This window comes from Crassostrea angulata, chromosome 8, assembly GCF_025612915.1.
Source record: "Crassostrea angulata isolate pt1a10 chromosome 8, ASM2561291v2, whole genome shotgun sequence".
In the NCBI taxonomy this organism is placed as follows: domain Eukaryota; kingdom Metazoa; phylum Mollusca; class Bivalvia; order Ostreida; family Ostreidae; genus Magallana; species Magallana angulata.
In genome coordinates this window covers 35,375,402-35,399,513 of record NC_069118.1, presented here as the reverse complement: position 1 = coordinate 35,399,513, position 24,112 = coordinate 35,375,402, and the positions used below count along the sequence as shown (strand labels likewise).

The window sequence follows — 24,112 nt, the reverse complement described above, 5'->3', positions numbered from 1 at the left end:
GCCGAAGTAAAAGCCCCTGATATTATAAAACCAAATAGTTGCCCAGAGAGTCAGGTTTTGTTAAATATTTTGTTTTTAGTTTGTTGGTTTTTTTTATTTTTTGGTTTTTTAAACGAAGAGTTTTTTCCCTTTTAATTACGTGTTTTTAAAAACAAGACTATACATTTTGGACATATAGCACGCATGAACCTTTGACCAGGGGCTCATGAATTTCACAATTCTGGTAAAAGTCTTCATGGACTCAATATATCAAATTATATGAGACCCCCCCCCCCCCCCATTTTTTAATTGACTGTCAAGATATTTCGGATGAAGCTGCCCCCCCCCCCCACACACACACACACATACACGCGCAATTTAAAAAACGATGCTACGTGCTTGAATATCCTTTCTTTTTTCCCATGGATGGAAATAAATGTATCAGAAATACCTGATTTTGCACCTTATTATAACAAATACATGTACAATTTAAAATTTGATTGTTTTATCTTCCGATTTCAAGCTTACAGGCAATTGTTTGATATATGTACTTTCCTAAAATAATTTGAAATAATGAAATAATTTTATTTCATGTAATATGTACATGTTTGTGCACTAGATCGAAGGAAAGACTGAAAATTCTGCACGTTCCGTTCAGCAGCAAAAATTAAAAATTCATTTTTTATAAGACAGCCTGATTGATACATGCATGCTTCCGTTGAATAATTTTGTTTAGCCAGGCCAGCCTTTTTTTTAAAACTAATATAGGCTACTTTGTACAATAAATTAAGAGGAGTGACTGTAGTAATTCGGGAATATACATTCTGCCTACATTTTTCTTTCATTTACTGGGCGGTTACAAAATCCCATGCTGAACTGATCGTTCATTTATGAATTATCTGATATTACATATGTTTACAAGTAAATAAATGTTATCCAGGCTTTTAAAATATTTTCTTCGACAAAATATTTTCAAAAATAGACCGTCCTCGCTGCTGTGCACAATGTCGACAGAGCCATGTAAACCAGATACAGCAGGGAACCCTCTGATAGGCGTTTGTCAACTCTCATGCACAGCGGACAAGAAGCAGAATTTTCAAAAGGCTAAATCACTCGTTGAAAAGGCAGTTTTCAGAGGTGCAAAGGTAAATAGTACAGTGACAGTTTATGCAAAGTACAGCTCTTAAAACGTTTTTCTTTCCATCTTGAACAATTAGGAAACAGTGGGTCAACCGCGAGTATTTGGTAACCAGTCTACATGGTCTAGACGGGACTCCCAAAAGAGTGCGGGACGGTTCGCCCCTAAAGACCTATCGCGTCGAGACGTTTCGCCCCGAGATGTTTCGCGCCTATTAATTATGTGGTAACAGTAAATTGATATCAGCATGGAGAGCCTCCAAATAATGAGTTATAACACCTTAGGGTAATTAGAAATTTGATGAGACACATAATTATGATTGCTTGATTTAGATGTTTTGCGGCTTTTAATTATGTGGTAACAGTAAATTGATATTAACCTACCATTGAGAGCCTCTAAATAAGTTTTAACACCTTTGGCTAATCAAATTATTCTAATATATGATTATAATTATATATATAAATTAACATCGGATTATAAATTTCTGTTAGCAATGCCGAGCAAAATTGAATTATTGTCGCCCTGTACAAAAATTTATCTGTTGTATATTCCATAGAAGAGAAATCATTCTACTGACAAAAATTAATGATTTATTCAAATCTTATTTATCATAAAAGTTTAATTTCTCCTCTTTAGCTTGACATGGAGAGCCTCCAAATTAGTTATAATATCTTAATTAGAAAACCGATTCAGACACTTAATAATGATTGCTAAACAAACATAATTATATTTGAACGTGGATAGAATAATCGCTTTTTACATTATTAAAATTATCAGTGAATGTACCACATTAAACATGATCATTTGTAGATATGTTATCAATAAAGTCAATTTTAATTATATATATATATAATTATATATATATAATATAGGTGCGAAACGTCTCAGCGCGAAAGGTCTTTAGGAGCGAAACGTCAATAGGGGCGAAACGTCCCGTTCCCCTCCCAAAACAGAGTCTTTGGCTCCATAATGCATTGAGGTAAAATGGCGTTTCAAATGTAAACAACGTATGAGTTATGCCCCTTAGTTCTAAATAAAACTCTAAAATTGGCCAAAAACATGACAAAAAGTAACTTTAAACTTTCAAAAACATTTCTGAACGTTTATGTGTCATATTTATGTCACATGTTCATAACTGTTTACTTGTATAATGTTAGATTAATTTTAAAAATGAAAAATTCACCCATAATTTTAATCACGCATAACTATAACTTTTTAGAAATAAATTAAATGCTTGGATATGATTATTTATCATTGTTTGTTAAAGTATAGTCTCATTTACATCATTTTCAGGCTGAAGTATTCAATTATCTTGAATAATTAACATGGTTTCTTAACATTGGAAATGCCGCGAGCGAATATAATTGTTTTGATGAATAATTTTCTAAGTTTTTAAACAATCAATCCTATTTGTTCAATACAAATAAGACGTTTTTAATCATCGCTAGAGCAGCAAGTTTTTGTTAGTAATCCAAGCTCTTTTCATTTTTGCACTTATCAATTTGTGTGTTATGTGAATTTAAGTTGTCCAAACATCCAACTTCGGAGATCAACAACTGCAAATAAGTGCAAATAAACCCCAATTTTGTGCAAATATGATCGATAGTAAATTATGTCCTGGGTCTTTTAAAACATGTTAGAAGTTTGCCAACACATGCAGCATTTGCAAGATGATTTCTTGTGGACCCCATGTTTTTAGCGAAAAAATGCCATTTTTTGTACAAGTGCACATGAGTATGCTCCCAAAATGGAGTCCAAAATACTTGCAGAAATTCACTTTCATTGACTCCGTTTTGGGAGTCCGTCTAGACTGGTTGAGGGAACAGTTGAAGTAGCTTTACTATTGGGCGTTGTACCAAAAATAACAATACTGGTGGTTCTAATAATAGTAATGATTTATAAACTGTATCAAAACGAAAACCCTGAAATATACAATGAAAATATGCCTTAGGGCTAGTACACATGATAAGGCCTGCCTTTTAAGTCTAAAACTTACATTTTGCGAGCCTTACATCTGTAGTGTCCACACGATAAGGCAAACCTTACATGATTCATAACATCATTTCCATAATCCCCACATGTTTTTTTTCTTCTAAACATTGCAAAACTGGAGGACGATATCATAACTGTAGCAATATTTATTTTATTGGCCAGGTAATTAAACTAATTAAAAGGAGGAAAAGGGTACACAGACACGTATGGACAAGTCTTTGGGTTCAAAGAAGAGCTGTGCACGGTGCGCACAATACGGTGCTGCATGAATTGTGCCTAGAAGACCCTAGCACCTTTAGAAATTTTGTTAGGATGGATCAGCAGTGCTTTGCAAAGTTATTAAGTCTTTTAACTGCTCACATAGCATGTGGTCACTCAAATCTACCCACATGTACGGTTTGATATAGATTGACATTAGGGTATTTTCATTGGCTATGATACAAAGGTCAGCTAAGTCTTGTATTAGGAAATAGAGCAGTGCTCTATTCGTAAGTTTGACTTGTAAGGCTAGCAAAAACGTGTATTAAAGGTGTACACATATAAGTTTTAAGACTTGTAAGGCAAGCCTTATCGTGTGTACCAGCTTGTATAATATGAAAATGATATAGACAATTTATACACATCAATTACATGATGTTCATAATTATATGAGTTAGTTTACATAGAAAATTACTTCATCCATGTAATTTCTACTTCAAATAATTATGACAAATGCTGTTCATATTTCAAGCCAGGATCCTGTCAAACATCAATATATGCATATAGAATACTATTTTTGATAAATACCACCAAATAATAATCTCATTATTATTCTGCTTTCACACTGTGCATTCTCACTGAATAGGGTTTATGTAAAAACTATAGACAAGCAAAAATATTATGTTATTAATTAGAGTTTAACTGTGAATTAAGGAGGCTGACTTAAGTTTTTATTGCGCATGTTTTTGCATATATAGTATATAGTATAATGCACTGTATTTATACTTCTTATGAATTTTTTTCGATATTTATAAAATTGAACAGAATAGACAAAATTCAGATAAAAATATTTAGATTTTTAAAGTAGATTTTTATTTTTCAACAACTTTTTCCATTGTAGAGTAGGGGAGCATTGCCGTTGTGCTTTTATGACGTGACAAAATGAAGCTTTGTAGGAGTGCACACAGAATAATGCTATCCTTGAGGACATTTTCCTTATTTTTTTAATGAATCCATTTTACTAATATCTAGTATTCGTAATGCTCCAAACATATAGCAAAATTTGGTGCATTTTAAGATGGCCCCTACTGAAAACCAGACAGTAGAATTAAGTATTTTTTTTACATATTACCGGTACATAAGAAATTATACTACTAATCATTTATAACAATTTGAGAAAAAAAGCTATTGTAGTATTTTTTTTATCTGCTTTGAAGTGTGGAAAATGACAGTTTCCTATAAATGTACCTCTAATTTGAGATAATCCCTTAAAAGAACCAAATTGTCGATTTTCTTGAAACTTCGCAAATAAACTAGAGTTGGTGTAATTGAAATATAGTTAAAAGATAAAGAATTTTACTATTGTAATTTTTCCACAAAAAACCCAAATTGCCCTCCTTAAAAAGTAAAAGAACCAACAGTATGAAGTCCTGTTGAGTTGTGTGTGTGTGTGTGTGTGTGTGTGTATGTATATACTGTGTGTGTGTGTGTGTATATATATATATATATATATGAGACTTATCATGTCCACATTGTCCTGAGCTTGTAAATCGACAAAACTAGCCCTCAAGAAAACTACATGGCACGCCAACAGGTTTATTCTCCCAGCCAATCAACAAACAGAAATAAATATAGAACTGACAATTTGCTGTTTTTAACTTTAAAGGGAGAACATGTATAACACAACTTTTTAATATGATTGATTTTATTTCCCGAGGTTTGTTAGCCTGTTTAAGAGAAAGTCTGAGGCAAGAGATATCAGTAGTAAATGCCTGAAGAATTAAATGGTACTCATTTTTTCACAGAATTTGCGTGGAAATAAGATTTATCACCCCAAAACTAGCGCAATTTTTGTGCACTGTAATTTGCTACTTTTTAACATGTACAGAACTGTAGCTCTCAACTGGTCATCCATCTGAATTTGTTCAGACCGGGAGCTACGGACCTGCAACTAAATGTTTTAAAACAAATTTGGTCATTGAATATATATGCATATCAACACATTTTTTATAAAACTGCGATTAATTTTGAACAGATGGTTTTTCTTCCTGAAGCAATTGACTACATTGGTGAAACAAAATCTCAAAGTGTTGAGTTCGCAGAAAGTTTGGAAGGGGAGACAATTTCTGGATACCAAGATCTGGCTAGGAAGGAGGGTATTTGGCTGTCTCTGGGAGGATTCCATCAGAAGGTACAAGTCTTTGCTTTCCTTCAAACTGATTTCAAACTGTTCAAAATAGATTTATGATTCCCTTGTCTGATGGAGAATCAAGAGTACATTTATCTAAGATGATTTCATTTAAAATTAGATATGATTTCCGTATTTATTGGATATAAGTAATACTCAGGACACTGAGGTTATGATTTTTATGACTACAGATTCATGTACCGGTCGATTCTTGTAGATAAAAAGTTTGTGTTGACCTTAAGTGTTTGAGGATTTCAATAGAAACTAGAACTATGCTTTCAATGTCTTTTGAAGAATTGTTGACATGTCGCAATATTTCAATAAGAAGTGGGCTTTCTGTGCAAGATAAGAGGTTTAATGGTGCTGGTTCTTGTACATTAGGGGGTTTCCATCAGATCTGGATGAATGGTGATATTTTTTACTGTGTACAGTCAAACTTCATTATCTTTAACTAGACAGGACAGTTGAAAAACCTGGAGATATCCAAGTATTTGAGATATCAAGGGTAAAACACTTAAGAGATAAGTGGTCGGGACTTACAAATCACTTTGACATACCGTATTCATTGTATCTGAGATATCAGTGTTTGAGATATCGAAGTTTAACTGTATTTGTTAATGTAGGTGAAGATGAGGATTGCATAAAAGGTCAAGAACGTTGTTCAAGGGTTGTGACTGCAGAACATAAATAGATATAATTGTTTTTCAATTAACATAGATGTTCATGTGTTGCTTTTCATATCTTAATTTCAGAGTGATGATAAACAGAGAGTCTTAAACACACATGTTATTATCGACAATCAAGGACAGATCAGAGACACATACAGCAAAACACATTTATTTGACCTTGACATAAAAGATCAGGTCAGGCTATGTGAAAGTGACTATACAATCCCAGGGAACAAAGTTTCCTTTCCTGTTAAAACTCCAGCTGGAAATGTTGGCATGGAAATTGTATCCTAGGAAAATATATCACACTTAACTTTAGTTGCATAGTCATTGGCTCATTGACATCTATTGAATGGTACTATTTACATACATTTTAGTGCCTAGCTGTTTTCAAGATAGAAATTTTGAAATGGCTATTTTTCAACATCTGAGGGTACTTAAAGTTGAAGGGTTACCCACATCTTTATGAAAAGTATATCGTATTACTATTAGCCCATGCCTCTATAGACCTTAAAGATATTATTACATAATTATTAGAATTGTTACTGACTGACCAAGGAAACAGATTGGTTGAACAATCTCAAAGACAGTGAAGCAAAGCCATCTCTGAGATTGATTAGTCTGATATATTTTCATTGTCAGTTAATAGTCAATAACAAGCCTAATAATTTTTTTTCCCAGAGGACCATCAAGTGATACATTAATTTATTACTAAAACCAGTGATCTACATGAATCCTTGTTAAATTTGCCTTAAATATTATTCAATTTTACACTTAAGAAATGTCAAAATTATCATTTCTCAATTTTCAGATACTGTAAAAATCTTTGCTGCACCCTCACTATTATTGTTTTGTTGCTATTGAAACATTTTCTCTCTTTCTTCCACAGAGGTTTGAGCTAATCTGTACACTGCCACTTTATTCTGCTCCATATACAACAAAGATGGACAGTGTCTGTAATTTAAATGTAAGGTTCAAAGGACAGCTACTAAAAAAATGAACTTGCAATGTATATGGATTTCAGTTTATGTATTAAACTACATGTATATGAAATGTCTAAAATGACTTAAATGCCACCATATAAGAATAAATGGCTCTTTCTATTTCTAATGTACTGAGATACATTAACAATAATTAAGTTAACTTTGCTTATTCTTTGCAACAGTTCATTTATTTGTTAAAGAAAGATTTAAATATTGACAACAATAAAAAGTTTTCTTTGGTTATTGATGTGGGTTATGAAGGTAGCAATTATTGCAGAAAAAAATTAAGAAAGCTGCCAATGCGAGTTTTGAATGATTTAATTCTGCAATGTTGCTACCTTCATACCGGGTATTCTGGTATGAATCACTAAAGAAAGCATTTTATTGTTTAAATAGGTCATTTGCTATGATTTTCTATAATGTTAAAAAGGTGGTCTTACAAAGATGATGTCTCATCTCGGTGAACTCTGTTATCTCTGATGTCTTATGTTAATGATATACACTTCATGGGGTCAGAAGGTTAAGGGTTGTGACTGCATGCATATTTAATAAATAGGTCATTTGCTATGGTTTTCATATAATGTTATAAAGGTGGTCTTACAAAGATGATGTCTCATCTCAGTGAACTCTGTTATCTCTGATGTCCTATGTTAATGATATACACTTCATGGGGTCAGAAGGTTAAGGGTTGTGATTGCATGCATATTTAATAAAAATAACCCCAACAATGTCTAATAATACTTCGGAATCATTAAAATTTGTTGGGACCAATTTTTATTGATTGCTTTAATTTTACAGGTTCTTTGTGATGTAATTTTGTGTATTATCTTACATCTACAAAAGGAAACATGACTCTATAACCCTAATTTATTAATTCATAGAGGATATGTTAATTCTTTGAGGAGAGGTACTTATGAATTCTTTGAAAATTGAGCTACCACAAAATCTATTGATTCCACAGTATTTGCTCTGGATTAAAAGGATAGCAGGTTCATGTGCTGGTAAAATCCTTGACTTAGATACAGTGTTATGACCTGAGATTTCCCGAGTTGTCATTGGTTCTAGCCCAGCAGGGAGCAGACATACTAACTTTTCCCTCAGCTTTCACTGTGACCACTGGTATGGCCCACTGGGAGGTGAGTGTAGAAAAGATTATGAGAAATTGAGGATGATTAGTCCTGAGGAATTTTGAAATTGCACATGGGACTGTTAATCTTATATATTTTAATTGTTGTTTTGGTAGGTTTTACTCCGGAGTCGTGCAATAGAGACACAGTGTTATGTGGTGGCAGCAGCTCAGTTTGGCAAACACAACAGCAAGAGGGTGTCTTATGGACATTCCATGGTGACTCAAGTTATTGTAAACGTTGAAAGGACAATGTACAATATAATCTATTTTGGCCCTAAAATTTTAAAGATTACTGGTAACAGTTTGATTCTCTCAACATCCCAGCCAGCAAGCTATGATCCTACAGTCCAGCTCTTTTAGATATATAAAAATTTATATGGGAAAAATGGGGATTTTTCACTTTGGTTTCAGTTAACCACAACAAATGGAAATATCCATGTTTATAGTAGATCCTACAGGATTTCAAATAAATCCTTCCTATAATCTTATTTCTAATGTGTAAATGAACAGAATAAGTTATGTTTTTCTTTTATCCCAGGTCATTGATCCGTGGGGAGCTGTGATTGCTCAATGCAGTGATGGGGTTGATGTCTGTTTTGCTGAGATCAACTTAAACATGATTAAAAAGATCCGGGATGAGATGCCCATAATGAGACACAGAAGGCCAGATCTATACGGATTCTTACAGTCATATAACAAAGGTTGCACACACTTCAACTCATAAAAATTTCCATCTTTACCTGCCTGTTTATGAATACGTTTTTGAAATGATGAATAATTACTGGTATTTGATATAGTGTGTGACTAGATGTAGAAAGGACTAACACTGGGTCTTTACAGAAAATTTGATGAGGCTGATAAAATAGAGTCCCTTTTGGGTTGCAAGTGGCAGTCAACTTGTTGTGCTTGGTATAAAAGTACTCTATAAGGCTTAGTATTAGTACATGTAACTTTGGTTGATATTGGCTTGTAGAAAGTACCCCACTATACATAAACATGTACTCTCTAAAGAGAGTCAAAGAGAGTCAAATACATTGTAAGGCTTGATGAAGAGCATAATTGACACAGTGATAAATACATTTATAATTACAATTTTTCAGATATATACAAGGGTTCCAGACATCAAGCTTATATTTTAAGTTTGGCATTGTAATGAATACTAAGAGAACTTTGAGTTTTAGTTTTACTCTTTTTTGGTTAAAAGTGTTTGTCACAGTTGAAAAGATAAAGAAAAAGTTAGGAATGGCATATACTAACAAAATCAGTAAATCGTGTGTCATAAAAATTCAATATATTTGATGTACAGAGTCATGCAAAAAGTATTCGTTAAAGTGGTGTCACATTATTTGTTTTTGTAGTCATCGCGTATTTTAAAATACAAATCCAGTTACCAAAAGAACTTTACAGTTTCATTTACACAAAAATGGTTTTAAACGAAGAGTTACCAGAAAAAAAGTTGGTGAAAAAAAAATGACTCTTGTGGTGTCAGGAAAAGCAGAGATGGTCTGTTGAAAATAATTGGAGAAAAATAATTTTTTCTGATGAAAGTAAGATGATGATTGGCCACGATGAAAGAGAGTATGTATGGAGAAAAGGGGGGAAGGTTGGCGGCCAGATCTTGTCTCACAAAAACCGCAGCCGAAGTTCCAAGTCATGATATGGGGGTGCATTTCTTGGTTCGAATCTGGCACAGTTGCATCGGCGAAAGGAAATATTAATGCAAATAAATACCAAGATATTTTAGAAGATAATCTTTGGCCTATTGTCGCACAACATGGAGGGGGTTATATTTTCCAGGATGATAATGTCGCTAGATCGACGGTCAAATGCAAAACTCGAAACCATATTTCGTAAATTTCCTGGCTGCCCAGTCACCTGATCTCAACATAATAGAAAATTTATGGCTTTTAATTAAAAGAAAACTCCAATCAAGAAAACAGAACATAAATTCATCGGCAGACTTTTTCCAGGAAATTCAGAACATTTGGTTTGATATAACCCCGCAATATGTTGAAAGTTTATACAACTCAATTCCAAGACGAATTATGCAGGTCATCCGGTTAAAAGGTCATCTCTCAAAGTATTAGGTGATTTTGCTTAAGTTTTTTTGTTTGTTTATGTTACTTTTAATTACATGGTTTGCAACAGCTTGGACAGAGTGACAATTTTTGCGAGTTGTTTTAATTGTGTTCGTCGAAACGTGACACTATTTCTATTTTCATGAGTACTTTTTGCATGACTCTGTATATTCTAACCCAATCCTTTAGAAATCCTTAAGGGTTTGATATCATGTCAAGTTACAAAAAAATCGAGGACGGTTAAAGACAACCTGTAAGAAGAATAAAAATTATCTAAGAATTTGCAAAATGTATACACTGTACTTTGTCAGGAAAACTCTTAGAACTAATCCTGCCTCCCATTAAGTAAAATCATTTTTATGCCACCCCCCTCCCTTCGAAGAAGGGAGGGCATATTGCTTTGCTGCTGTCTGTCGGTCGGTCCACCAACAGTTTCCGCTCATTTTCTTCACAGAGGATGAACATATTGAAATGAAATTTGGTATACAGGTTTATCATAATACATGTAATATCTAGGTCAAATTCGAATTTGGGTACGATTGAGCAATTTTTGATAGAGTAATGGCTCTTGGATGTAGAAAAATTCCAGTTATTTGCAGTTTCTGCTCATTTTCTTCGCAGAGGGTGCACATATTGATATGAAATTTGGTATACAGGTTTATCTTAATAGGTAGTTATGCCCCTTGGACCTAGAAAAATTCCAAATATTTGCAGTTTCCATTCATTTTCTTTGTGGATGTTTCCAAGGGAGGGGGCATTAGTGTTTCACAAACATCTCTTGTTTGAAAAAGGATCATAACAAAGCAATTATATAAAATATTTTGATTAACGCATAAGCAACGTATCTTTGACTGAGATGTACAGCCTTTCTCTGGCAGTTGATAAGTTGTTTACTTATAAAAAGTTATGATATGATACATTTATGTTAATTTTTGACTCATCATTTATGCCTTTTGAACATTATTTACCATATTCACCTTTTCTAGTATGACATCAATGTAGTAGTTGGGGCTATATGGACCGTGGATATCGGCCTGGGTAGCTCAGTCGTAGAGCTCCTGACTAGAGTTGCAGGGGTCCCGGGTTCGATTCCCGGTCCAGCCATATGTTTTCGTTGTAATTATATACTCATTCCTCCTTCTTACTATAATGTAGTAGTTGGGGCTATATGGACCGTGGATATCGGCCTGGGTGGCTCTACCACTGAGCTACCCAGGCCGATATCCACGGTCCATATAGCCCCAACTACTACATCAATACAAGGTCATTGATAGTAAGTTGTGTAAACAATATGTACATATACTAAATTGTGAAAAGTTTTAACTGGAAATTGAACCTAGGGCCTCTGTTTAACCATGCCAGCACTCTAACCACTAGCTGAGCTATTGAGACCTGATGTAATGACTGACAGTCATACACATGCTAAAAGGTGACAGATATAAACTCAATCATACATGAGACTGTAAGGTTTGAAAGTGTTTGTTATCTCATACCTTCAACATATTATCTTGTTATTATGACTTAGTACAATATATCTTGTATGTAAGACTTAATATATCAAGTTTTTTACATGAGCGTGACTGCAGAAAGGGTAGTCTTGTGATTAACCGAGACATCCTGTCATTTTATGTGTGTTAATTTATTTTTTTTCAGTCAGTTTTGTCTTCAAACCAGGTCACTTGCTTTCTTGATCGAATTTTTTGTAGGCAATATCGATGATACCTTTCATTATCAGTTTGGCCAGCACTCAATTGGATGTGGACAGGTGTTCTACAAAACAGCTCTTAGCTTTGCCTTTGTTAACATCAAACCAGTGCTTCCAGGTCGTATCCTTAAAAAGATCAGATTAAGATTAGCTACAGAGCCTACAGTCTGCCCCCAGTTCCTGTTTCCATTATTAGCAAAGTGTGGTTGAAATTGATACAAGTTAAATGGTTAGAGATTTCCCGTCTGAAAATTAAATGATTCATTTTACATCATCAAATGTTTATTTCATAGGTTGACTTATCATCCAAATTGTAATAATTTCAAAGGACACCAGAGTTATAAGTAGATGTTTATAATGTTGAATGAAATGTCATAGGGTTTAATTGTTCTTAGCTCAATGGTTATTTTTAAACCCTAGCAAACAGGGTATACTGGAATTGCCCTGTCCGTCTGTCTGTAGATGCAATTTCATTCCCTTTTTTTACTACTGCATGGAACAGTCTGAAAAGGACTATTTGTGGTTTTATGCATTTTTTGCCCCCAAAATTAAAGTTTAATAAAGCGCTTTAAAAATAAGGGTGAAGATAGTTAGAATCATATTAAAAATAAGGGTGCAAAAGGTTATCACTACAGTGACGACATCATGTAGAAATGACGTCATGAAGATTGCCCAATTTTGATAAATTGATGTTTTGAAGCAAATATGGGTGTTTTCCGATTGTTTTTCAACTGGGAAACATTGAGCGCAGGCTTGCTCAGGTACCATTTTTTAGTATAATGTGTATAATTAATTGAAGAAAAACATGTTAAAATCTTAATTGAGCAGACCTGCGCTCTATACTTCCGAATGCAAAATATAAAGCAAAAATGAGGATATTTTCATCCGTTTGCAAATTTGCGGGAATAAGGTCATAAAGTTGACATCATAGATAAATAGCCAATGAGCAATGGTGGTTAAAATCAAGTGATAGGTTACTGTACAATGATTTATGAAAATTTGATTTTTATACGACACTATTTAAAAATTGGTTAAAATTGGGGGCAGATATTAGACCATACCACACATAGTCCTTTGTACTTATGTTAAACACCATCTGAAGATGTGCACTTGGAATTTTCATTAAGGTAGACCCTGTGCTTAGAAAGAGGTATAGCGCACTTAATATACGATTTGGCCTCAAATATAGCCTTTTGCAAAACATCAAACATTTTCAATATAATACAATATTTAGTTTAAATATATTCAAAGAAATGCAAATTACACAACCACCATGCTCTAAGAGTCTTAAGTTAATTATCTTACACGACATCATTAGAATATTCAGGTTTTGTTAGGGATATATAGGAAAGTAGTTAGTATACGATTGAAAATTGGATATTTGACTATTTGAACCACTCTAACAAAAACATCAGATTAAAATTATGTTATACAGGATTTGTAGTACACGTTTACATAGAATTAGTTTTGGTTTAACAGGGTCTTCGTACTCACTACTGAAAATTGGACAAATATTTCAATTAGTGTCTTTTCTAATACAATCATGTATATAGCCATACATATTGAAAATGCATCGTCTGAATTTGTTAGATGCGTGGCCTAGTGGTAACACGGAGGTCTTTATGATCTTGTGGTCGCTGGATCGAATTCACTAAGTAGTAATTTTTTTCACTTAAATTGAAACATGAACAGAATAGAGAGGTTATGTTACATGTATCTATTTTTCTGGGGTTTGTTTAAATTATCTTGTTTAATTCAGTCTGAGTATGAGCACACCCAATATAATTATATAGATCTCTTCATTAACACTATACATGTACTCTATTTACACTTAATAGATCCATTGCATTTTGCTTGAACTTATCACGAATATCAACTACTGTTATACACAGAGTTTTCCCGAATTTATGACAAATCAGTTGTTACAGACACCATTATAAAATCAGTACAGTGTATCCAAGTTGCGACAGCTAGGTACCTGAAGCTATTTTTAGTAACAGGTACTTTCCGTCCAAACACAGGTGTAGGCGAAATGATGGGAAAAGGCGCTATTAATACCTCTTTGTGTCAAACCAAACTTTATTTAGATTAAACAGTTAAAACAACTTATAAACTTACCACAGTGGCCCCGATATTTATACCTTTGCATGTTTGTTTTCCTACGGTGAGTTACAGCTCACAAGGTCCAAATATTCAATAGCCAAATTTTAACACAATGAAGCAGAATCTAATAATTTATTAAATTATGCGCCAAAATACATTATATTCAGTGACGTAGGGCCCTATAGATTTTGTTTGTCAATGATAGATTCTTAAAAGCTGATAAGAACATCAAAGACAAATATTGATAATGTTTTGCAAGTTTATACAAGCTATCTAACAAAATGCAAGTTTATCCAAGAAAATCATAGTCCTATGGGATCAGTTTTCTGAGATATGGAGTTGCATTGTACCATAGGAGAAAGTGGGGAAATTTTGAAATAACTGATTGCATCAGCCAAGACACAGATTACTAACATATTCAAGGTGTTATCCACAGAAGAGCTTTACATGGCTATTTTAATTTACTGCAAATGGAGGGGTCAATAGGCGGGTTTTTTTCTCAAAAACAAATGTACAAATATCGTTGGATGCAGAAGTTTGTAACTGTATCACATACGTGTATACATTTACAGGAAAGTGAATATTGATTTTTTTCTTTGTAAACTAAAAAATTTTTCTACACTTCTAGAATGTTTTTTTAGGAATACACCTGAGGCACTAAGGTGACCTACTGCAATTGGTCGTCTGTACTCTCACAGTTGTAGGAGATAAAGTCATGCATTGTTACTATGTTCATAATGTCCTGAATGGTGAGATTCGAGGTCCCCATGCCAGGCCATGGGGCAGATCATGTAGACCTGGAAGCCCTCTACCAATATTATAAATTTCATGTCCCCCGGGAAGAGGTTTTGATTCAAGGATGGGGGCAAAATAGTCATTTAGTGTTAAATTAACTGTATGGTGGGAGTGGATGGGTCGATATTATGTTAAAATCAAAGAACTGAAGTACTAACAGGAGTTGAATTTATCGTAATTATATATTATAAAATCAACGATATGATATTTTGCATGGCAAGTAGTTTCTAATCTGTATTTGAATTACGCACATTTTTATAATATGAATTCTCAGACTTTTTCGACAAGAACATCGAGTAACCCCCCTCAAATCTTGTAGTGTAATATTAAAGATAGAATTAATTCTATCAAACTATGTATCAGTAATTGAAATATTTCTGGAAATTGTGTGGATCCAAGCAATATTGAACTCTAGTCTTGTTAAACCAGATGCTCTAGAGACTCTCTGCATGTCTGAGATTTACGGAGGCAGCCAAGCGTCTGGTTGAATGAGACTGTATTGAACTCTAACGTAGGAATACATGCGACTAAATTAATGTATAAGTTGTTCGTATAATTTAAATTCTGACTATTTTTAAGGTATTCATAATAAGTTTCTTCAAAAAACAATGCTTCAGCATACATTTCAGCGAATCTATCGATTATTTTCAAGACTTAAGTCTTGTCCACGGTGATGATTTGTGCTTAGGTCCAAACACTGTTTCAATTCCGGTTTGCCAAAGTAATTGTATAGGAGAGTTGATCAACTCCCAAAATTTAATTATTTTATTTGGCTCATTAATTTTAATGAAAGAAATGAGTACATATTTAGAAAAGAGAATAAATGAAGCTGTCTATCAAATTTAAAGATACCATGAAAGCCTTTGCTTGTTCATATTTAACAATTAATTATTGTAAAATAGTGTGATTAAGAGTTTAAAGATTTTTTTTGTTTAATTATTTAAAGCAAAACAACAAAAACAGTTTTTAGATTTTTAAATAAATAGTAGACTTGTCAATAGTAAAGTAAAATTTGGCTAGCCCAAAATACTGAAGTGTGGTATTTGTACAATATTTTTTTTAATAAATGCCAGATGGTGTGATTGAATGAATGATTGATAAGTGAACTAAACATAAAAGCTATCTTGAACGTTAACAAATATGGAACAATTATTTTCTATCAATATCCTTGTTGTAAGATTCCAGGTAGGAAGGTGGTGGTCATTGCCATATTTTGGGTTTTTCTTTACTGCAGAATGAAGCTTAATTAAATGCATATTTGAGAATCCTCAAAAGGTCTGTGTATGGGCTATGGTACTCAGGTGAATGTTAAGTTTGTTTATTTAATTTATGTATCACAAACCTTTATGATTTTAATTTTTTAATTTATTTAATTTACTTTCATTATTAAACTAATATTTGTCTCACTTGAAATTACCATTGCAGGGGTATTATTCCCATTAGGACAGTTCTAGTTTCTTACTTCAAATACAGAATGTATGTAACTAGCTAACCTATCTCTTTTGGCTTTGGGCCACCTGAAAGCTATTTTACATTTCCTTGAATTACAAACATACGTCCTCGTGTCTTCCTTGCGCCCAGCAAAACGTTTTAGTGACCTGACATCAGCTGAGGTAGCTGATTTATCTTTGTGTGTTCAGCGAGTTTGTAGAGCAGTTGAAGCCCACTTTAAGGGGACATCATTGACGATTGCTGTGCAGGATGGCCCCGATTCTGGACAGACAGTAGAGGTGTGTCTTGTACATGCATGTTATTATATTGTATGTTTATTACTCTGTTTTAATTCAACTGCTTTTGATATGCTCATTTTAAACAGGAGAACATAATTTTTATAATTGTTTTTCACCTCTTTGGTTGTGTGTTCCAATTAATTCTGGAGAGCATGTCAGAAAACTTCAGAATAAGTTATGAGATAGACAGCTTGTAAAGTCAAGCTTAGCTAGAGTAACAATTAATTAAAATCTTGAGAACCAATTGACAAGTTATCAAACTTTATTTATACATGTGTATATCAAACATAATCCACTACCCCCATCCTCCGGACTCTGAATTTATGGTAAAAACTGAAGAAAAAAAACCTGAAAATGCAATTTTTGAAAGTTTTATTCTCCACACATGAAAATCAGACCCAAAAAATCATGGTTCGAAATTAAGCATTGACATTTCCTCTAAAATTGTAATATTTATGACCATAAAAAATCTGTCGTTTGAATGAGGCTCCATCAGCCAAATGGTCAAATGATAAATAAGCATTTATTCTTTGAAAAACCTCTTCTCTAGAACCAGACATATACCATGCAAACTGAGTAATTGTTAAAAAAAAGCATCGAAGCCTCTACCTTTTAAATTTATAACCTTTGGGCTTGGGATTCTGGTAATAGGAGGACTTTTTCTACATCTTGGCATTTAGCAGATGAGCATGCAGGTAAAGGAAGAATTGTGAAATGCAGTTAACCTGGATCAGGTTTCTCATGGTCCTCCCCAACCATTTTATCATGCTAGACTGCAAAGGTTAAACACGTTTCTGTCATGGTCAAATTAGCGTTCTCATGATAAATAAAAAAGTTAATTTAGTGAAAATTTATTACATATAAACAATGACAACCACACTTCAATGAATTATTTATTATTTGTGTGATTAAACAATGGTTTGCACCTTCCTCAAACTGCTTAATTAGTCTGAGATGGAGCCTATTGTTTGTACATAGCCAGCTGTGAAGCTTGATTCAGTTAATGCCAGTTTAGCTTATTTCACTCAAAACCATGAAATGTTACATTAGGTACATGAACAAAAAAACATATTTACATATATTCAGCATGGTTGTTAAGGTAAAAATGAGTAAATGGGGTGAAAAAACAATTTGATTAAATTTTGTAATAAACAAACACAATTTTAATTTGATAATTAATCTATTTACAAACTCCTTTGATCAGCTTGGTTCAGTGCTGCATGCTAATGACCTAAAAAATCTGTCGTTTGAATGAGGCTGAAAAGAACCATACACCTCATGATTAAGATTTTTAAAGTGCAGAACATAATTAATGTGTTGCAACATGCATAATATTATTTTAAACATTTTAGTTTTATATATTTATGATTGCTCCTCACAAAAAAACCGAGAAATTTTTCCTGCCATGTTTTAAAGTTTTTTTAAATATCACAATAAATTAAAATGCAACATTTATTTACACAAGAATGCCTAAACATTAAAAATCTATAAATTGTTCCCTGATTAGACTTTCACAAGGGTATTTGTGACGTCATAAAAAGGGCATTATAAATTAAGACTTTAAAAAAAAACAAAAAACTACAAAATGCCTGCACCAGAGTAACTGCTTACACATTTAGTATTCCAACACGTATGAGATAATGTCCGTAAGCTATAATTGAATCGTACCTAATAAGTAATTATTGTGAAATTAATTAAAAACGTACTTTCATTTTCGATTAACAAGCTCGAAATAGCAAAAATGAGAGTAAGGTGGTGGACACGCTTTGGCGGATCAAAGTCAGGGGAAGTTTGCATCAAAATATATGCATGCAATGAAATTATATATGGAATTATTACGCAAAGAGTGAATACATTTACTGAGAACTTATTTAGAGTATACACATATTAAGGTCAGATTTGACAAATGTTGAATTAATAAAATGAGCCAATTCGTTTCTTGAATGCGCAATTTTAGTTTTGATACTTAATCGCTTGCGACACACGACCTCTGGCGAGAGTGGGATAGAACTTTCCAGAACGGGGTAACCAAGAATGCTGGTTGACTAATTAACGTAAGGAGAAAAGTGTAGGACGAGTTCATCCTGCGTCGCAGGCAGATACCTTTGATTGGACTGTGATAAATACATAAAAGTTAAAACAAAAACTGGCACAATTTGATGTGATGTTAGTTTTTGATGGTAAGATCTTTCCAGAACAGATAATGTAGTAAGAAATAACCATCGGGCAGATACTTTAAATCTGACAACTTTGGTATTTAAAAATATGCAAAAACATGTGCTTACACTAGCTTTTTTTAAATTTAATTCATTTTTATATCACGGCAGATTGGTAGTAAACCTTCTGTGTGTCTGTCAGTGATGGTTGTGTGTGTCTGTCAGTGATGGCTTTGTTTGTCTGTCAGTGATGGTTGTGTGTCTGTGTCAGTGATGGTTGTTGTATATGTCAGTGATGGTTTTCTGTGTCAGTGATGGTTGGTATGTGTCAGTGATGGTTGTCTGTGTCAGTGATGGTTGTGTGTCTGTCAGTGATGGTTGTCTGAGTCCGTGATGGTTGTGTGTCTGTCATATATTGTTGTGTGTCTGTCAGTGATGGTTGTGTGTCTGTCAGTGATGGTTGTGTGACTGTCAGTAATGGTTGTCTGTGTCAGTGATGGTTGGTATGTGTCAGGGTTGGTTGTCTGTCAGTGATGGTGGTGTGTGTGTGTCAGTGATGGTGGTGTGTGTGTCTGTCAGTGATGGTTGTGTGACTGTCAGTGATGGTTGTCTTTGTCAGTGATGGTTGATATGTGTCAGTGATGGTTGTATGACTGTCAGTGATGGTTGTGTGTCTTTCAGTGATAGTTTTGTGACTGTCAGTGATTGTTCTGTTTGTGTCAGTGAGTGTTGTGTGTGTTCATGTTGGTTCTGTGTATGCTTGCAACAGATTTGAACATAATATTGAATTAGCATGTCTGTAATGATGGTAAACCATGAGTGTGTATGTGTTAGTTATTTAAATGTTTATGTCAGTGCAGTTCTGTATGTTTCAGTGATACTTATGTGAATGTCAGTGGTGGTTCTGTAAGTCTCTGATATACATCATTTGATGTATGTCAGTGATGGTTCTGTATGTGCCAGTTCTGCTTGTGTGTTACAGTGATTGTTCTGAATGAGTTTATAATGGTTTTTTATGTGTCAATCGTGGTTTTGACATTAATTTGTAAACAATGAACATATTGTGTTTTTTATAAATGATGATGCATGAAATGGTAAAGTTTAATTGGGTGACCATTTCAAAACAGACTTCTATCTGAAATTATGATTATAAACAATTATAGTAATACAAATTGACCTTAAGAACCAAATTAAGAGCACAATGCACTAAATATCCACTCACTGGTTTGAGTTAAAATTAAAAAATTAGATAAAAAATAAGAACATATTAAGCACTGCATCATGTTAAGCGAGTTAATTCCTGCGCGGGGCTTCATCTAGTTTTCCTTAAATATAAGCAGAGGATCAATTCTTTAGTAGTTTTTTTTTTATTAGAAAACTATGTGTGCAGCAGTCGCCCGCGATGAAATTCACATTAAAACTTCATAATGTGTTAGCACATTAAATATAATATGTTTTAGGGTGTGACTGTTAAGGCGAGCGCAGCTTAAATTAAATTGTAAATGGATGCTCCAACTTAAATAAAAATAAAAATATTTTACGCTCCAGTATACATGTATTTTATGTTTTACGGAGTGGCGGTCTAGAGAACGAAGCCAGTAAAAACGATCACAATTTCATGAGTTCAATCCACACTTTGCAAGAGTTGTTTCCCTTTGCCAGGTCAACCCTTCTTTGTGCAACCAAATATTGAGGCTTCCTGTGATGAAATCTCTTTGAACACAATTCATTCCTTCAATGTGTGGGTTGCACCATCCTGGGACAATCAATATACACAACAGAAATTTTGTCAACTGACATAGATGCAAATCTCTAAGGCTACGGTGAGAAATCTGTTTTCCCTTAAGATGGCAGCCACGTGACATAACGTTTGTTAAGATTGGGTTGGTCCATTGGATCCGTCTATCTATTTTATCCATTTATCTAGACATTGTGCCGTCACGTTAGCAGAGCAGGCATCGCTCGACAATTTCCGTTAAAGCAACAAGGCACCGAACAATTTGCAAAGAAAATAATTTAAAACAACTAATTGCAAATCTTTTTTTTAGGATCAGCAGAATATTTTAATTTTCTTTAAACGCATGGCATTCTTTAAAATATATGTTACCTGTTCTCGCCGAGAACCTGACATTGATAGCCATTTGAAATTTACAAGGAAGTGCGGTTTCAAATCTGACGACAGAAATTCACTCACTATACATCTCGTTGTGGGCGACAGCTGCGGACACATTTTCCTCTTTTCAAAAAATGATGAGAAAATGTGCCATTTGCTTCATTTTTTATTACATCTAAAAATTAAACTTGACACAATTTTGAAGTCATTATTCTTTTTGAAAAAGAATGAAACTTGGTACTTTATACCCAATTGTTCCAAATGGTTTATGTGTATTTTCATGAGATTCGAGATTCAAACAACTTTTGAATTTCAGGGCATATACTGAAATAAAGTGTACCACTTTAGTCACCGTGGCCTTCTTTTGAATTTAATGGCTTTCCATACTCAAAACTCATGCTTAACATAATTTTATACACAAAACTATATTTTCACAGTTGAAGTCTCAAGCTTGAAAGATATGACGAATAAATAATATTATTACCTAATCAAAGGGATTTTGTTGTTTTAATACAAATTAAATATTTGCGTCTATTTTGAACTGCCGGTCAATAGACTGCGATCAATTGGACCGCCGGTCAATAGACTGCGATCTATTGGACCTGCAATGTATTTCAGAACGCGGGTATGTTAATGTTACATCCTTTCGATAGTTCTCAGGGAATGTATATTCCTTTACATAGACGCTGTTTTTAATACTTAATGAAACCAAATTCAATGTTATCAAAAATGGAGTATCATATAATCTAAAGCTTTATATATGGTAAAAGACTACTTTAAATCTAATGGGTTGAAGACTCCCCCTTCTTTGTGTTAACTAATATTAAATTGAGATGTTGTAATGCATGCAACAGGTTTTGTGCATGTAGAAGATGAAAAAAAAAATCTGAGTATATTGCATAATTGCACGAAAACTATCTGCAATATGCAAATTATAAACCCCGAAAACTAAAAAAGGAATTAGGTAATAAAACAATTATTTAATGCTTGAACAGTCAATAGACCAGAATTTTTTCCCTTGGTGCAGGGAACAGCTCAGTATGATCTATTGCCCTCGGCCGTTGGCCTCGGGCAATAGATCATACTGAGCTGTTCCCTGCACCTCAGGAAAAATATTCTGGTCTATTGACTGCTCAAGCATTAAATAATTGTATATTACTATGGAAGATTTGTGGCTTCAAAAATAAAAATCCTAACTATGCACCTCAGTACAAAAACTGATCAAGTTCGACAGACCTATGCCTCGTATTGCTCAAGATAATTTTATATATAAAGGGCATGTTTGGAAGGGTAACTGTTGAAATTGACACCCCGAGAAAATTATTTTCAACCGACGCGAAGCGGGGGATGACAATGGTTTTCGAGAGGTGTCAAACTCAACTGTTATCCTCCCAAACAAGCACTATTTATTTTATTATACTTAATGTCTTTTAAAGAAAATTTTACTGTTTTTATAAGAAATGACGTGAATTCTACTGCGAACCGTATAATTTACGCGCTTGTTACAATTCGTTGTGTAACTCGTTGCCAAGTTTGTTGCTAACGCTTAGGTTAATAGAACGGATTGTCCTCTGCGTCTACTCCTATTAGATTTCAGTATTTAACATGAAAGTACATGTATAATAAACCTTAATGGTCCTCTTCATTTTTTCCAAACATAGAAGTGATTGAGTTGGGTATTTTTTGTGTTGTAGCATGTTCATTTCCATATATTACCCAGAAAACCAGCTGATATCCCAAATAACGATGATGTGTATCGAGAGGTAATTATGATAAAAAAAATTATGATGCCAGCATCATTTGAAGTGCTCCAAGGAATAGAAGTTGTACAACTTATTAAATGAATGCATTAAATTGGTTCTACTTCTTATCATTTTAGCTGGCTAAACATGATCAGGATATCCAAGCAATTAATCGCAGGTCAGAGGAAGAAATGAATAGAGAAGCTGCAGAACTGAGACATTACTTCTTGTGATAAGATGACAGATATAAACTATTAGCTTTTCTGATTTGTGTAAAGACTTTTCCTGAACTGCAAAATATTTTAACCTTTGTTGGCAACACGGACATTAAAATTGGATATTATGATTTGCACAGTAACCAGAGGGATCATATTGTAGTTTATGTAGAGTTAATCAAATTTTAGAGAAACCTCCATTTTTTCAGTTACTGATAAGTTAGATGAGGAAATCGTCTTTAATTCATGACAGCTGCGAATATCCAAATTCATCAAGGAAATGTTCCTTTAAACTCACCAGACGTAGTTTGTTTTTGTCTCTTGTCATTCCTGAAGGAAGTCTAGCTAGTTTTGGGGTTATTGTGTATTAATCGAAAACCAAGTGCCATGATGATTTGTCACATTTTTGTCACATTTTGCAAATAATTGCTGCATTTTATTGCTAAAAAGCACAATGTGTGGTGCATTTTTTTCAATATGTTTGTATTATTTATATTCAGTATTGTTTATATTCAGTAAAACACGGTTATAACGAACACGCTTATAATGAATTGACGCTTACAGCGAAGTGTTTTTCATTCCCCGTGACTTTATTACATGTTGTAAACTTGACGGATATAACGAATTACGCATATAACGAAGTAAAATTGAACGTCCCTGGGACTTCGTTATAAGCGTGTTTTACTGTAGTTTTAAAAGAGCAATACTAATCAAGCACCCTGATATAATTCAGATTTAAGAAATTTACGTTTTATTTCCGAAAATGTCTTGGAAAAAATATTTTCTTTGAATATGTACCCTGAGTGCACATTCAACATACATTTCTAGATTTTTTCCTAAGTATAAACGATCTAATGACTCCAAACATGCCTTGTATTACTTGTTGTCTAACGTCCGTCTTATCAAAATGTGTCGTTCAGCATTTTGACGCCCAGTGGGTTTCTTTTTTCCACCTATTGTCATCATACTCAAACAAATATGTTCAATGTTGTTAAACTGCTTATTCACAAAACCCATTTCTAATCGATTTTGTTACTTTTGTTTACTTCAAAAGCCGCGTATTATTTGCTTCAAGGTCTATACACATTGATTTCTTGGTTTTAAATGATTGGGAACTTATGGGTCGAATTCGACTAAAAATAGAATTCTTAAAAAGTCGAACTATTCAATAAAATTATTTTGTACGTAGATTTACATGTA

The 24,112-nt window shown here is 33.6% G+C and overlaps 1 protein-coding gene across 1 annotated transcript; it reads left to right on the top strand.

The window, feature by feature from the left end:
* Positions 1-816: 816 nt before the first annotated feature.
* LOC128159346 (deaminated glutathione amidase-like) lies at positions 817-24,102 on the top strand. The gene is made up of 10 exons (XM_052822406.1): positions 817-1,124; positions 5,343-5,498; positions 6,248-6,448; positions 8,172-8,282; positions 8,390-8,491; positions 8,814-8,976; positions 12,060-12,181; positions 16,513-16,686; positions 22,650-22,718; positions 22,835-24,102. The coding sequence occupies exons 1-10, from the start codon at positions 909-911 to the stop codon at positions 22,928-22,930; spliced, it is 1,410 nt and encodes a 469-aa protein (XP_052678366.1). The 5' UTR covers positions 817-908; the 3' UTR covers positions 22,931-24,102.
* The last annotated feature ends 10 nt before the right edge of the window (positions 24,103-24,112 follow it).

What these genes read in the sequence shown, in the direction of transcription:
- LOC128159346 (XM_052822406.1), top strand. Translation starts at nt 909, where the DNA reads ATGTTATCCAGGCTTTTAAAATATTTTCTTCGACAAAATATTTTCAAA. An exon ending in TGGGAGGATTCCATCAGAAG is followed by an intron (nt 5,499 to 6,247) that starts GTACAAGTCTTT and finishes TCTTAATTTCAG; the next exon opens with AGTGATGATAAACAGAGAGT. An exon ending in CTGGTATGGCCCACTGGGAG is followed by an intron (nt 8,283 to 8,389) that starts GTGAGTGTAGAA and finishes TTGTTTTGGTAG; the next exon opens with GTTTTACTCCGGAGTCGTGC.